The sequence below is a fragment of the Phascolarctos cinereus genome, unplaced genomic scaffold (genome assembly GCF_003287225.1).
Source record: "Phascolarctos cinereus isolate Bilbo 61053 unplaced genomic scaffold, phaCin_HiC Scaffold_4;HRSCAF=312, whole genome shotgun sequence".
NCBI lineage: Eukaryota > Metazoa > Chordata > Mammalia > Diprotodontia > Phascolarctidae > Phascolarctos > Phascolarctos cinereus.
The window spans coordinates 132941322-132958966 of record NW_027555847.1 but is presented as its reverse complement, the minus strand read 5'-3'; the positions used below and the strand labels follow the sequence as shown (position 1 = coordinate 132958966).

The 17645-nt window shown below is 39.2% G+C and overlaps 1 protein-coding gene across 2 annotated transcripts in view; it reads right to left on the bottom strand.

Moving 5' to 3' along the window:
* LMF1 (lipase maturation factor 1) overlaps nucleotides 1–17645 on the bottom strand; it is a 729514-nt gene that overhangs the window by 65920 nt on the left and 645949 nt on the right. For both annotated transcript variants that reach the window (XM_021006793.2, XM_078152596.1), the window contains one exon: nucleotides 4737–4920. In XM_021006793.2, the coding sequence (XP_020862452.1) occupies nucleotides 4737–4920 (184 nt within the window). The remainder of the gene's footprint in view (nucleotides 1–4736; nucleotides 4921–17645) is intronic.

Genomic DNA, 17645 nt, shown 5'->3' with positions numbered 1-17645 from the left:
AATCTTTTTAATTTCATGTAATCAAAATGATCCACTTTACATCCTGAGATCCCCTCTATCTCATGTTTGGTCATAAACTCTTCCCTTACCCACAGATATGATGGGTAATTTTTGCCATGCTCCCCTAATTTGCTCAAGGTCTCACCTTTAGTGTCTAAATCGTGTACCTATCTTGCAATATAGTAGAAAACCAAAACCCAGAGTAAGTGACTTGAGGCCACATGGTTAGTGGAATACAACATAACAAATAAAGCCTTCCACAGTGCGCCCTTTAGATGTATCAGGGTTTTATACCTAGTCCAAAGACGTCTCACTATTCTATCTGCAAAGGTGCACCAATTAAAGAGTTTTAACCTGTTAAAAATCTGAAATAAATCTAGTCCTTGCAGGACACATAATGAAATTTAACTACCTACAATAATGAAATATTATTTCAGAGGAAACTAGCATTTCACATGAAATGAACCTTCTAGGATAGAACTCTCTGCATTGCTTTATTGGAAGACCACTTCTTGCTGCTGTACAATGTATGTAAATGATGTTGATATACCAAATTGATAAGAAATGGCATCCTGGAGAGTAGAAAGAACTTCTCTCCTCTTACATCTGGCCTGTTTCCTTGTAAAATCCCTGGGTACGTGAAACAAGTTCTTCCTGGGACAGAAATTAGGTGATGAAGGAGGTAGGTGCACATCAGCCCATGCTCAATTAGGCCCTTCTCCTCTTGGTTAAAAAAAAAAACCCTATTTCCTTTTTCATGATTATCTGTAGCATAGTGATGCCAAGTTCAAATTCACAGCCAAGCTTCACACTCCCAAATAGGCCTCCAACTCTCGCTTTTAGTGTGATATCCTAAATCCTGCAACTCTGTACTTGCTGGAGAAATGAAGATTAAGCATGTTTTTAAGGTTAGTGCCCATTTAATGACTTGCTTAATTAAGGAAGCAAAGGGTCCAGCATGTATGTGTCTAAACTATTATAATTCCCCAAAGATGATCAGAGCTGAGCCATGGGATCAGTGGGAAATAGTGGGAAACTGCAAGTAATGAGGTACACAGGAGGACTTGGCTCCCCACCGAGCTTTTAAAAAGAAGGCATTTGTAGGACTGATTCATCTAACCTTGTGACTTCACTTCTCGGTCCCCAAAATGAGCCTCCTACCACGTGCCAGCAATCCTAAAAACACCCACTGGTCCCAGATGCAAAGCCTCAGAAAATTCAAATAAATGGTATATCTCTACCCTTTAATTTTGTAAGGAAAAGATATAGACTTTTGATATGTATACAAGCTAACACCATTTGTTTATTCATAGTACTTTACACTTAAATATTAATGTGAATGTGATTACATGTTAATAGCATGTACTTACTATCAATAGTTTTACATTTAAATACATTTATTACCACTATAACAAATAGCTTACATCCCCTTAATAATAACTACTCATTCCTGTAGTGTTTCAATATTTACAAACAAAATTCTTCACAATAAGTCTGTTAGGTAAGCAGTACAGATATCATTATCCCAATTTTATAGATGAGGCCACAAGGCTCAGTGATACAGTGGGTAGAGTGATGGACTTGCAGTCAGGAAGAAATGAGTTCAAATCCTGCTTCAGGCACTTACTAGCTGTGTGATCTTGGGCAAGTCATTTAACCTCTCTCTACCTCAGTTTCCTCACCTATAAAATGAAGATAATGACATCACAACTCCACAAGGTAGGTGTTGTTGAGGGTTAAATGTGCTTCTCACTCTACTGTTGTGCAGATCAAATGAGTTAACATACATAAGTTAGCCCTTTGCAAACCTGAAAATGCTACATAAATGAAATTATTATTGGAGAAGTAGAAAGACCTGACCAAGATCATACTCTAATCCACGTCAGAGCCATGTCTCTCTAACTATAAAGTACGACTCCTTTTCCACATAATAGGAACTTTCATGCTACTGAGTTCCCTCCTGGCTCTGAAGCCCAGAGAAGTTAACACAGCTAATTGGGCCATATCTTTTCCCTGTCTCCAAAGTCCTGGAGATTGTATCTGTATCCCTAATGCCTAGTACTGTACCTGCAAATATGACCCTGGAGTCATCCCAATTTTGTCCTCCTACTGCTCGCCCAACACCCTGTACATTAACACTGGATGTTCATGAGGACGACTGGATTGATGTGCTTCAGTCACAGTGCCTTACACAGAGTAGGTAGTGCTGTCATTGCTAAATGTTGTGTTGAGAGGTTTTATGGTACGGCACTGAGAACACCTGAGAATGAGAAGATCTGGGTACTAGTCCCTGTTCATCCACTAGCTGCTATATCACCTTGCATGAGAGACTTGACCACTGTGAGCTTGTTTCTTCATCTAGATATCTAAAATGCCTAGAAAGCAATTCATATGAAAAGGACCTGGAGGTCTTAGTGGCTTATAGGTATAACACGAGTCACTTGTGAAATGTGGCAGCCAAGAGAGCAATTTTTACATTATTAAAAGGCTAGTGTCCAGAGGAAAGGAGAGGGCAGTTCTATCCTATAAGACATCTGTAGTATCCTGGGTGCCTCATTTTAGGAAGGTTAGGATCCAGAATAGGGATGGCAGGCTGGGCAGATGGAGCAGCAATAGTATAACAAGAGAATAGGATAGGAACCTTGCTACATGAGAACTATTTGGAAAACAAAAACAAAAACAGACCGACAACTGGGGTTGTTGAGTCAGGAGAAGAGATTCAGAGCAGGAGAACTTATGTAGGCTCTTATGTAGGAGAGAGTTTAGACTTGCAGTGCCTGGCCCCGGAGGGCAGAACTAAGAGTAATGACTAAAAGTAGCAAAGAGGTAGACTGAGGCTGGATGGAAGGGAAAATTCCCTAACTGTGAGATACCGGAGATGTGGCTACTCATCCTCCCTCACTGAAGGCCCACTCGTCAGGTAGAAGGAATTGGTTCTTGAAGTTTTGATTGACCAAATGGCTACTGAGTTCCCTCCCAGCTCTGAGATTCTTTGATTCTGTGATCATCAGAAAAGCTCAGGTCACTGAAGACGGGGTTGGTGGTATTTTTTACTTAATGACAATAACAACAGCTAGCATATAGCACCTCTTATGTTCTATCTAGACACTGTGCTAATAGCTTTAAAAATATCTCGTTTGAATCTCAGAACAACTCTGTGAGGTAGGTACTATTACAATCCCCATATTACAGCTGAGGAAACTGAGGCAAAGAGAGGCTAAGTGACTTTGTCCAGAGTCAATCAGTTAGTAAGTATCTGAGGCCAGATCTGAGCTCAGATCTTCCTGACTCCAGGCCTGGCACTCTATTCACTGCTCCACCTAAATACCTACTTCTTCTGTGATATCTTAGAGCATGTAGTGCACATACATTGCAAGTTCTGTACCAGAATTTGTTGTTGTTTGTCCTTCCATCTTGAAGGACCAATGACATCAGGAAGGTGATGTCTTGACTTGCAAGTGAATTAGATTTAAGTGAGGCAGGGCTGTGCAGAGTCACCAGCCTCACCCTCTCTTTCAGAGCAATGTGGGTCCAGTGGCCAGATATAGATCAAGACGACTAGAGATGGCCTTAGATTCAATGCAGATCTTGGCCTTTTTAAGCTAAGGTCTTTCCCAGGTCTTGGTTTGTCTGAGGCAATGCCCATTCAGCGATTAAAGCTAGGTAAGAAATGAGGCAAAAAATAGCTTCTACTACCTACTTACAAAAATCAATCTGGGAGGGGAAGACCCTCAGGATTTCTGGCCAGAAGAAACAAATGCTATTTACCCTCACTCTGAGCCAGCAAAAACCCAAACAATGACCAAGTGAGTCTTGGACTGAGACCTACTGTTGGCCTATCAGTGAGAGCCAGAGTGACTTAGGTTTAAAGCTTGGTCAAATAGCTCCATTTGAATCTCAGTGGGCTTTATGAAAGCCTGTTTTTTTTTCCCTGTGCTATATTTCAAGAAATCATAGACTATGGTGCTGACAGCATTAGAAGGGCCCTTTTATATCATCTAACTCAACTTCCTCCTTTTACAGGGAAGTACACTGAGGCCCAGAGAAGTTAACACAGCTAATTGGGCCATATCTTTTCCCTGTCTCCAAAGTCCTGGAGATTGTATTTGTATCCCTAATGCCTAGTATTATACCTGCAAATATACAAATATACATATACATATATGATGGCTCTTCTACAGTAATGCTTTCTAAATTGTAGCTAAGGCAAGTTCTGGAAGCCCCATCACCACCCAATCCCCTTCCCTGGCTAGGTCTCTCTTCCTTGGATGCCACCACCTCTTCATCCTAGAAAGAGCGCTTTATTACATCTCAGAGGCAGAAGGGACTTTAGAGCTCTTCTCATTCACCCCTCTTTCACCTATGTATAGGAAGGGAAACTGAGTCTGAGAGGGAAGTGACTTACCCAAGATTACACTGTGAATTAGTTGTAGAGTTAGGAACAGATTCCTCTCTCCTGAATCCCAGCCCAGGACTCTTACTGATGCATTAGGCCACGACAGTTTTTGGGCAAATGGGATTTGAGAAGAAAAAATTCAAGAAATGACAACATTCAACATTGCTAGAAACCATTCTAATGTGAAGACTGCCTGACAGGAAGCACAGACTGTCCCCTCCAGGTAGGCAAATGCAAATCATCCACAACTCTCTCCTTGTACTATACCTGGATATGCCTTTGGGAAATCCCGGTGGAGACCATTGTTTTGAAGACTTATTCTTCCTGGAAAATAACTTACCATATCTCACAGGGGGCTTATTCTCCTTTGCCTCTTCAAGCTGCATTTTGTGGACTTGATCTTTAACCCCTCCCTGCTGAGAGCCAAACAGGAACCCCAAGGCAGCATCATCGAAGCAGGCAATACTGGGAACGATGGTCAACCAGTTTAGGAAGCTCAGGTTTCCACTAATGATAAGAACCACCTAAAGTGGGGGAAAGAAAAGAAAAGGATGTATTGAAAGTAGCTTCCTCTAACAGAAGCAGCTTTCCTGGTTGATGGACTAGCTTTTTCACAGGAGAGAAAAGAGAATAACAATGATTAGCTCCTATTTCTATGGCACTTTGTGGTTTTAAAATGGCTGTGATTTGTGGAACACTACATCTCAAAGGAATCATACCTTCAGATGACCCAAAGGGCAATGGAGAGATGCATGATGGCTGTAAAAAAGCTATAGCTTATTAATTGTGATGACCCACAGGTGAGAAGTGATGTGAAAGGAAGCATTAAAGACATGTGGGACAGGAAATTGAAGGGAGTCTGTCCTGTAGCAAGAACAGATAGACAGCCCAAGTTCTACAATGGTACCCATTGAAAGTGGATATAGTGGATGGATTGCAGTGTTTTAGAAAGAAGGCTGGATTTGGGGCCAGAAGATGCTGAATTTGAATTCCAGCTCCGTTACTTTTTATGCCTTTGACTTTGCAGTTTCCTCAGTTGCAAAATGAGGCATTTGAGCTAGATTACCTAAGATCCCTTTCAGTTCTAGATCCTATGATATGAGCTTCAGAAAAAGTAGGTCTATCTCAAATGGTATTTTTTCCTATTTGCAATTTTTATTGATATCTTTTATTTTTATATCACCTTCATTTCTGAATCTCTCCTTGCCCTGTTTCCTACCTAGTGAGCTAGCTCTTATAACAAAGAATTTAAAATAAAAAAGACTGGCTAATATGACAAAAAAGGAAAATGATAAATGTTGGAGGAGACGTGGGAAAACTGGGACACTAATGTACTGTTGGTGGAGTTGTGAACTGGTCCAACCATTCTGGAAAGCAATTTGGAACTATGCTCAAAGGGCTATAAAATTACATACTCTTTGACCCGGCAATACCAGTGCTAGGTCTACATCACAAAGACATAAAAAAAGGGAAAAGACCTATTTGTACAAAAATATTTATAGCAACTTTTTGTGGTGGCTAAGATTTGGAAATCAAGAGGCTGCTCATCAATTGGGGAATGGCTAAACAAGTTGTGGTACATGACTGTGATGGATTATTGTGCTATAAGAAGTGACAAGCAGGATGATTTCAGAAAAACCTGGAAAGACTTATGTGAACCGATGCAAAATGAAGCAAGCAGGACCAGGAAAACACTGTACACAGTAATAGCAATGTTGTACGATGAAGGACTGTGAATGACTTAGCTGTTCTCAGAAATACACTGATCCAAGAGAATTCTAAAGGACTAATGATGAAGCATATTATCCACCTCCAAAGAGAGAACTGATATTGTCTAAATACAGACTGAAGCACCACTTTCTTTCTTCAAGTCTTCTTGTATAAAATGACTAATATGGAAATGTTTTACATGTTTGTACATGTGTATTTTTCTCTGATTGCTTACCAATCTCAGGGAAGGGGGAGCAGAGGAAATGAGAGATGGATAGAATTTGGAACTCAAAACTTAAAAAAAAAACCCAGATGTTAAAAAATTGTTTTAACATGTAATTGGGTGAAAAATAAAATATTACATATTAGAAATTTAAAAAAAAAAGAAGAGAAAAAGAAGTTCAGTAAAACTATCTAAGACACAAACCTGGTCTGACAGTTTGTAATGTTCCCTACCTGTAAATCCCCTGACCTTTGCAGAGAAGGAAGAAAGGATGGATTTTCCCAACTACTCTTCAGGACCAAATCTCTTAATAATTATAATTGGTGCATTTCTTTTTACCATGCTCTATTGCTTTCACTTGACCCAAATGAACTACATCTGTGAGTCCTAAAAGAGTTGGCAAATGTCATAGCTGAGTCACTGTTAGTAATATTTGAAAGGTCATGCTAAATAGGGAAGGCACCATAGGATTGGAGAAGGGCAAATGCTATTCCAGTTTTCAAAAAAAAGTACAAGGAACACAGTCTGCAGATTACAGGCCAGTGAGCTGAGTCTAGGAAAATTCTAGAAAGGACCATTAAAGAGATGGTTGCGAACATCTAGACAGGGAAAAGGCTATTCCAACATGGCTTCATCAAAAACAGATCATGTTCAGGCTAACCTTGCTTGCTTTTGTGACAGGGATTACCAAAAGAGTAAATGAGGGAAATGCCACGTAACAGTTGTTATTGATTCAGCATCAGTGTGGCAGAATGTCTCCAGCTCAGTACTCAGGGATCTGTGCTTGGCTCAAAGCTACTGAATTTTTAGTCAATGATTCTGATTAGGGGACAGATGGTATGTTCATCAAAAGTACAAATGACACAAAACTGAAAGGATAGCTAACTCTGTGAGGATCTAAAAATATCTTGACAGGCTAGACCACTGCTAGTGGCCTTTCTCAATGCTCAAACTCTTTGATTCTGGGATAATATGACTCTGATCAAAGGTCATTTCTAAAATTAAGGTTAATTTCTACTTGAACTATACACAGTTAATACTTATCTCCAGCTTGGACACTTGAACAGTGCCCAAGACAAAATTTAGACATTTCTTGAAAGTGCTGTCTAAAATAATCTGGCATAGATTTTAATGTCTTTACACAAGGTAACCAATAATAGTATTTCAGAACTTTATAGTCGAAGAAAAATCTATTTGATTTTAGTTGTGAAGCTACATGAGAGGCAGTTTGGCAAAGTGGATAGAGAGCTAAGCTTTGAGTTAGGTTATATGGGTTCAAATCCTGTCTCTGAAATGAATTAATGGTGGGGCCCTTGGCAAGTCATCTAACCTCTATGTGACTCATGCTATTCCTCTAAGATTTATCTTCTAAGTCATACGCTAGTGCTATAAACATATCAGAAGTTTCCACACTGACATAATTGTAAGCTCAAATCAGGAGTTCTCCACACTGATGAAATTACAGGCCCTTTGAATATTCATATAAAAATGTATCCTAAGTAATGTTCCTAAACATAGGACATTCATTGTGAATATTATAATCAAGGGGAGTTGAAACCAATAATTTTTTAAGCTGTCAAAAATCTTGTTCAAGGAATTAAAATACAACTGATTTTTCCATGATATCAGTGAAATTAAAGAAAAAATCAAATGCTTTGCATGACCTTGTTTCCTGACTACACTCTATAAATTAGATGGCACAGAGTAGTATATTAAGTATAAAGGTGTTAGGAAAATTAAGACTCCATTGATGTTATAAAACTGATATCAGTAATAAGAAAACAAGATGCCAAATTTTCATTTGTTTATTGCCAGGTGTTGAAATAGCTAGGAGGCTATTACAGAGAGAAGGAATTAGATTTGGTTTGTGTGTCCTAGAGGTCAGAACTAAGACCAGTAGAGAAAAGCTACAGGGAGGCAGATTTCAGCTTAATACCAAGGACCTTACCACTGGAGCTCTCCAGAAATGGAGTAGCCAACTTTGGGAGTTAATAGCAGTGAAGAGACACTGCCTTAGTCAAACTGAGATCTGTTAAAGACCTTAGTCTGAAAAGGCCAAGGTTCCCCACTGCATCCTGGGCCATCTCCAGTTGTTCTTATCTATATCTGGCCACTGGACCCAGATGCCTCTGGAGAAAAAGTGAGGCTGATACTTTGCACAGCCCTCCCTCACTTAAATCCAATTCACTCACATGTCATGGCATCACCTCCCTGATGTCATTCATGGTCCTCTTCGAGAATGAAGGATAGATAGCAGCAGCTAACTTTGGGAATTAATGAATCCTTGAAGACCAAAATCATTGGGGAAGCTGTAGGGATGCAAGATGACCCCTACAATCCATCCAACTCTTCAATTCTATGATTATCTCACAATTAATTACTCTTCTCTACACATTAAGATGCCTTTTTACATTATCAGGACATTCATGAAGAAAAGAATTCCAAATGAAAATCATTACTGTTTCATTATTTGTCATTAGAAAGACATTGGTTTTTGGAGAAAGAGCCAGGAAGCCCTGAAGTCAAGTCTAACCTCTGACACATACTGATAGTATGTGACCCTGGACACATTACTTAGTCTCAGTGTCTAAGGTTCTAAGATGGTTAGCTGCAGAGAAGAACATTTTGTTTAAAAAAATTTCTAGACTTCTATCTGTTGTATGATTTTATTTTTTTGTTAAACTCTACTAACTAAAGAAAATATGAGGCTAGTAAATTTCATCTCTTTAAATAGAGACCTCCCTTTTGGGTTCCCATGAATTTACTCTGATCTTGGCCCACTGGAATTTCCTTGGCTACAGAAGACATGAGGATCAGCCAAAAATGGATTTCCTTTGGCTCTCTGAGAGACATAGAAACAGCAAAAACTCATTAATTCAGACTCCATTAATTTGGAATATTTCAGATAGTGCAAACTGAAAATATGTTTTAGTGGAGATTGTTTGAAAAAAAAGCATTTGCTTCCAATTTTCTTTCAAGCTTTAAGAAGCACATATTCTTAATTTCTATGGTAATTACATATTATTCTTATCTATACATTAAATTTGATCCCACAAAGACCTCTACTGGGTAATAACAGTTTCTTAACCTCCTTTGAGTCAATAAACTTAAAAGCAATAAACTGGTTTCCCTTCAAACTGGTTTATAATTCAGACTTTTCACCATTTGTACGTGGGCCTAACCCCCCTCCTCAACTAGCTACAATCAGTGAGATTTGACATCTAATTTCCAGGATTTTTTGTTGTTACTACAGGTAACTAATTATGTATTAGCATTTAACTGTGGTGTCTTAACATGGTACGAAGGAGGTGGCGTCACCCTGGGCTGTTGAATGCTACCTAATAAATAGCATTTACTTAGTGCTTTAAGGTTTCCAAAATGCTTTACCAATATTATTTTATTTTGTCCTCACAACAACCCTGAGAGGTTGTTACCCTAACCTTATTATTATCTTCATTTTAAAGATGAAAAACCTAAGGCAGAGTTAAGTGACTTGCCCAGGGTCACACGACTAATAAGTGTCTGAGGTCAAAGTTGAACTAAGGTCTTCCTCACTCTCCAGATCCAGTGCTCTAGTTACTGTATCACCAGCTATGCCAGGAGAACTATCCTGTAAAAGCCCTAAGAGGACTGAAATGGTGAAAAAGCCTCCAGAAGATCTTTAGACCCTTGTCACCAAAGGGTGATATGTGATAGAACTAATATCTACAGGCCTTTCCCCACAGCATGGGTTAGGCCCACCCCTCCTCCTTCCCTCTGGCAAAAGGGGATAAAGTGGGCTTGGAACTTGATTTGCCTCTGTTTTCCTAATGCAGCTAGCTACCTGATCACTTAAAGCAAGGGGTCTTGTGAGAGTCAAATGAGAAAATGGATACAAAGCATTTTGCAAACCTTAAAATGCTATATAAAAGCCTGCTGTTGTTATTGTTATTATTATTATCATCATCATCATCATCCTATAGTCACCAGGCCTCCAATATCCTGATGACTTCATTCCCTGAGTTTCACTCCTTCTAAGCTCCAGAATGTTTATAGAATAATACAATGAGATACCGTAAATGTTTAACTACTCGGCTGTCTGGGGAAAAAGCATGCACACACTCTTAAGTTTGTCGTTGTTCAGTTGTTTTTAGTTGTGCTTGACTCTCCGTGACCCCATTTAGGGTTTTCTTGGCAAAGATGCTGGAGTGGTCTGCCATTTCCCTCTCCGGCTCATTTTACAGAGGAGAAAACTAAGGCAAACAGGGTTAAATGACTTGCCCAGGGTCACATAGCTATTAAATGTCTGAAGCCAGATCTGAACTTAGGAAGAGGTGTCTTCTTGACTTCAGGCCCAGCGTTCTATCCACTGCACCTAGCTGACCATTCTTAAGTTTAATTTGTATTATCAATATGTTTTTGAGTCTAAAAAAATAACAAAATAATATATCAAGCTCTGATTTGTAGTGATTGCCACTTTCTGAGGAGTAAACACTCACACTGAAAATTTAACTGGAAGACTGGTTTACCATCAACAGAAATAGGGGAATTCAATGGGAAATTTCATATTTTTATATATATATATATATATATATATATATATATATATATATATATATATATACACACACACACACACACACACACACACACACACACACACACACCCCTATGTATATATATGTATATATCTGGGAATATAGGGATATATAGAATTGGAAATCATGTTTAAGAGATGATAATTGAACCCACAGGAGCTGATGACATCAGCAAGTGAAACTATCTCTCTGTCTTCTTAGGGGATACTGATAGTGGCATGACAGGAATAAAGGTCCAGCTAAGGTGACTGACAGAGTGGGTCACACAGGTAGAAGGAAAACCAAGAGAAAGCACTGTAAAACTCAAAAGAGAAGGAGTATCCTGGAAGAGGTCAGTAGTGTCAAATGTTCTAAAACTTACAAGCTCTTTGGCCTTGGGAGAGTTCCCTGGTTTATTTGAGCCTCAGTTTCCTTATTATAAAATGAGATAGTTATATTTGTAATACTGTCCATTTCACATAGTAATTGTAAAGAAAAATCCTTTGTAAACTTGAAAATGCTATATAATTGTGAATTATCATCTTGGAATTCAAAGTCTTCTATAATCATCACAGAGGGCTCTGCCAGGCATGCAATCAAGAATGCAGTGAGGTAGCCTGGATCTTGTCCCTCACTGGTAATATGTCATGTGGACTGTGCAGGTATAAGGTGTTGATTCTCTAACGAATCCTTAAAACCCCCCTCCATGGAGGGGTGTGCCTCATCCAAGGCAGTACTATAAGTTGGAAGAATAGTATAGGTTTTTGGGTGAAGTCAGAGTTCATTGTGAGAGAAAGAACTTTTAACTTTTTAGCAATCTTGAGACCTTTGATTGTATGGGGGTGGGCAAAACTTCCATATAGGGTAGTATGTTAAGTCAGAAAGACTATAGTAGGTCCCTTAGAAATGGAGTCCCTATATACTCTCTTGATTTTCTCTGTATTTTATAGAAAACAAACTATATGCTTACATCCTTGTTAGCCTGAGTGCTTGCAGAGTACTTGAAGGCACCCCTTTCTGTGGAAATGCCATATGCTGCTGATGTTCTCAAGTATCACTTGGGTAAAGGCAAAGTGAGTCAGATACTAAAGTTGTCAGGACTTCCATGGGTGAGTACATAAATCAGAGACCATCTGTGAGGGATTATTATCAAGTTTACCTGGGTCTGTCATGTGAGGGTCCAGAGTCCAAAGTTCAAATAACACGTGGGTTATATGAGGAAAGTTCTTTGCATATTATTAAAGCCCTATATAAATGTTAGTTGTTATTGATAGTGATAGAGTGAGCACTGGGCCTGAAATCAGGAAGACCTGAATTGAAATCTGGCCTCAGATACTTACTAGCTGTGTGACCTTGGGCAAGTCACTTAAGTTCTGCTTGTCTTATTTTCCTTAACTGTAAAATGGGGAATAGTAATTGAACCTACCTCCTAAGGTTGTTGTGAGGATCAAATGAGATCATATTTGTAAAGCACTTAGCACAGAGTAGGTGCTATATAAATTCTAACTATTATTATTAATAATAACTACTAATAATAATGACAATAACTTTTTCAGTATTGAAAGTATCTGTACTTTTGTTGGCATGAATACTCCCACTATGTTAAAAATTGCAATTCCTTCTGTTTTAGCAGATGACCTTCATGAGTTCCTTGGCCAATGTGGTAAGGAACCTCTTTGAATTTAGCTAGGCTGGTCCTTGGGCAAGGAATATATATTCTATCATCAGGTCCATACTTGAAGCCTTGCTTGATGCTTGTATCTCATTGGTGAGTTTTTTAAAAATCCTCAAATAAGGATGTACTGCAGTCATGTCCACTGCCTAGGATTCGGTGTAACTGGACGAGTAGATAGGGCATTTATTAAATGCTTACTGTCATGAACTGTGTCAAGTGTTGAGGATACAAATACAAATAAGCACGGCAATGCTTGCCTTCAAGGAGCTAACATTCTATTGATGAGAGATGAAACATAATTATATGTGTGCTGGAAAGTAAGGCAGGGAAGCATTCAGAAAGAGGCCTGGTAAGGAGAAGGCCTTAGAAAAATAAGGTAAAGATTCACCAACTGGACCAAGGAGAGCAGGTAGTCAGTGGGGAGTTTAAGATTCTGTTTGCGTAGAAAAAGATCTTATTGGACCCATCCTTCAAAGCTCTCTCCCACACCAGCCATATGGCCTACAATTTAGCCCACTGAAAGAACTTACTTGTATCCCCATTTCCTAGGGTATCTCCTCTTACTAGATTAAGAGCTACTTAAATCCAGTTGCATATGCCTCTCAGTGGTAGGACTGGTGGTAAACTTAACACAACTGCATTGCTCAGGAGTTAAGTCCTTAGGGATAAGTACCCACTGGGCTAACAGAAGAGGCATATATCAAAGCTTGGATTGGAGGTCTCAATTTCTAACAGAGTTGTAATTGATATGTGAAAGGTACAGACACCCAAGGGACCCTGGCAAGCATAATTTTTGAATGTTGTATTTCCGTTTAATGAGCAAAACTTTCTGTTCCCTATCCATCTTCTTGGGGGGCTGTGCATTTTGCCTCACCCAAATCATAACAGGCAACTTTGAACGAAGGGTGATTTTATGGCTTTGCAACATCTGTTCAGTAGCAGCGAGGGCCCAGTAACAACAGGTAAACAACCACTTTTCAGAAGGGGTATAGCAAGTGGTGTTGGTGAGCTTACTGCTCCAGAAATCTAAGGGTCATTTACTCTGGCCACTCCTATATTCATGCTAAAGACTCCACTCAAGCTTCCTCTACATGGACAGAGATTACCAAAAACATAGGATCCATAGTATCTTAATAGCCCAGGGGGAGAAATTGCTGAGTGGCCCACTTAAGGGCTGTATCTTCTGAGTCTCACTCAAAAGATGCAGACTTGCAGATGATTTGATAAATAAGGGTCATTAAAATACTCAGGGAAGGAATATAAATTCTCCAAAACTCCAAGAGTCTAATAAGCCTCTAGGCCTTCTTTTTTAGATTATGCGGAATCACGAGTCAGTATCTTTTGGGCTGTGTCTATAATCATCTAATTCTCCCCATCCAGCATATCTCCCTAAACTTGACTGAGCAGACTCCCCGGATTTCCTTAGGATCCCCCCCAACTTCATCCTTCATATGGGTCACCATCTGATCTACCCTATGGGAAGTTCTCTGGTATGATAGCCATAGAAATAGGGGAAAAGGCACCTGGCATTGTCTGGCCCAGTTAATATGATGTCATCAGTGTAGTAGCATACATCAGTGCCCTCAGGAAGGGAAGCCTCTTTTAGGTCTTTGCCAAACATGGCAGTATAAAGAGAGTTCAGGTAGCCTTAGGGAAGGACAGTGAAGATATACAGGACTACTCAGGTGAAAGTGACCTGACTACTTTCAGCCACAGGAGAGTAGAGAAAAAAAAGTGGGGGTGAGGTTAATACAACTCATCCTGGGCCTGGGACTAGCTGGTAAGCCACAATGATGCAGTCAAGAATGGCTGCAGTAATGGGCATTCATTCAGCTCTCTGTAGTCCACTGTAAGCTACTGGGTGTCATCTGCCTTTCTTATGGGACAGGTAGAGTTTATGTAAGGGGAGCTGGTAAAACAATGTGCTCCAGATTCCTAAATCTCCATCATCAGAGAGGAAATATCTTTCATGTCACCACAGACCTGATACTGTTTGGTGTTAACTACACAGGATGGTCTGGGCAATTCCAAGTGTTTCCATTTGGCCCTATTCACAAAAACCCAAACAGAAGTTGCTGAGAAGTCCCATATAGACACCAATTCCTAAAAGCTCATGATACCCTTTGGTAGTCTTTCATCTACAACACTTTCCACCTCCATTGGAAATTGGGGCAGCTAGATAGGCCTGTTGGTTTCATGGTATGATAGCCACAGGAATAGAGAAAAAGTACTGGGGAAGAAGATAACCCCAATTCTATCCACGCTAGGCTAGGCCAGAGCTACCTGGTCTACCACATTCCCCTTCTTGTGGTTCTAAGCCAATACTGTTTGATATTAATTACATGGGATGGCTTAGACAATTCTAAAGGTTTCCATTTGGTCCTTCCCATTTTATTACATAATAACCATTTTTACTATTTAGTTACTGGTTAGACTTAGTACAGTCAGTCGTCAACTTTCACAAAGGTAATGTTCTTAGAAAATGGCACAAAAGTAAAAAATGCAGATGTTGATACACTGAACCTATAGGAAATAGGGGGTTAGGTTCCTGGAAATCATGAGTGAAACAATCTTGGGAACTTGTTCATATTTGTTGTATTGTGCACAGTTGCAAACAATGTGAAAGTGAAAATGAGATTACTAATAAAATCACAGGAATGCTTGAAGTTATGAGTTACGTGTGTGATCATTGAAGATTGACTATATTTATCTTCTCTCCCTTCACTCGTTAGGAACAAAAGCAGAGATTTTTGGGGTAAGACATTGGTAAATAGAGTGAGGCATAGACACCAGGAGAGTAAAGTTGTTAGAGGGTTCCTTGGGTTATAGTCTACATAATTTGACTAGCTGATGTGAGGAGTTGTTGATAAAGCCTGTAGTTCTGCTACTGTACTAAGGAGTATAAAGAAGTTGGAAGCAGGCTGTTGTACTGGTGGTTTGTTGTAGGCAAAGATGAGCTTAACTCATCAAAGATGAGTTAGAAACTGTGCTTCAGCCAGAAAAGGGAATGGTGAGGGAAGAGACTAAAGAGGTTGAGAGACGTGAGGCCATAGTGACAACCCCAGTGTTTGGCTGGGTATCTAACCCTTGTGTTCTTGTTATGGTGAATGTATGGATACTAATGAGCATTTATACCAGTCTAGGTTGTACCTCACATTCTTAGGAGAGGTGGTATAGTATAATTGAAAGAACACTGGGTTTGGAGTCAGGAGAGATCTGTGTTCCCAGCTCTGTTCCTCATTAACTGTGACCATGGGACACTCATTTAACCTCTCTCTGGCTCAGTTTCCTCATCTTTACAATGAGGAAGCCTGTACTTCTTATCTTATAGGATGGCTGTGAGGAAAGTGTTTTGTAAAATCTTAAAGCACCTTGTAAATGTTATTTATAACCATTATTATTATTATTACTCCTGAGTTCACACATATACAGACTGTGCCCTTGTTAGGAGGAATAAGCAATGAAGAAGATAAAAATTAGATACATTTTAGCACTACCTGTCTGAATTGTACCCACAGAACTTGCTTCTAGTTCCTAATCCTCAAGAAGACTTCTGGTGACAGTTCTAGCCATTCCTAAAAATAGGCAGGGGAAGGAATCTACTGCCACATTCAGCTAACCTGTTCTCTGGAGAAAAGGAACAAAAAGAAGTAATTGTGGTAGGGAGACAGCAAGTCTGGATTTTATTGCTATTACTCTGCATGGCAGGCAATAGTGCTGGCAAATAGCACAGAAAAAATCTGAAATGAATTAAACTATTTCATGGGAGAAATGGATTCTCTGGGGTTGGCAGAGACCTGCAACATCATTTGTGGGTTTGTATGGCAAAAATACATCTTGGAACTGTAACAAATAAATACAATCCCCTCCCACTCAATATTGTGGGTTGGGTCCATGAAAGCAGAGTAGGTGAAACATTACCTGGGACAGCTAGCTTCCTAGGAAATATAAAGGTTGCAAGTGGGACAGTCAACAGACTGATGTTCATAGGAGTTAATGCTGTTGGGGCTCAAGCACTAGATTGGATTGTCACCAACCATATGATGTTAATCTTGATTGGTCAACTAAACAATTTCATAGCATAATTTCCAAATGTTATGGTAGAGTTTGGTGATAATGTATTAATGGCTGAAAAAGAAAACCTGAATGACATATTTCAGGAAATCATAAAGGAAAATTGCCCAGAAATACAGGAAGCCAGCAACCAAATACAGATCAAAAGAATCTACAGAGCAGCAACAGAAACCTTTCAAACTCCAAGGTAAGTAAATCAGAATAACAGAGGGTTGATTACTTGTTCATAAGAAATCAAAGGAAGAAATATAGATTAGCAGCCCCAAATAATAGTGTGTTTTGCTTGTGACTTTCCAATTCTATGTTCCCTCTTAAACTCTATTTTCTCTCTCCCTATCCCTGTGTATTTCCTTGTGGAATTTACTGTATTTGTACATAACTATTCTCTCTCTCCTTCCCTTTCTCTCTCTCCCCTCCACTGTACACACACACCACACACACACACCCACACACCCAAACACCACATGCATGTATGTATGTTGTACAACCCCCTTTTGCCTGACTCAGATCAATAAATGGACCAGTAAAAATCTTAGAGACCCAAACACCAAGAGTTGATCTTTCTAATGTACTGGATATACACTCTTTTGACAGTCTCTCTGGAATCAGAGTATTGTTGCAGTCACATTGAATACTAGAAGTACAACTGAAGAAAATCTAAATATATTTATTCAAAATTTCTGTGGAAAAGACTGTGAAAAATAAGCAATAGCACCATGGAGTCATCTGACTAAAGGAGCTGGTGTCTATCAAAGACAAACCACACCAAGTGATTGTCCAAATAGAATTCTGAATGGACACTTGTTTCTTTTCTCTTTTTTGAATGCAAGTACTCCATCATCATTTAGCTCCTTTCTATTATTCTCATGTATTCATTGTTCTAGATTTCTCTTGTTGTTGGTATTTACATTTCAAAATAATAATAATATATATAACAGTAAATATAACAAAAATGTATCAAGTACCTGATATTATACTAAAGTATAATAACTTCTCATCCTATGTGATTTT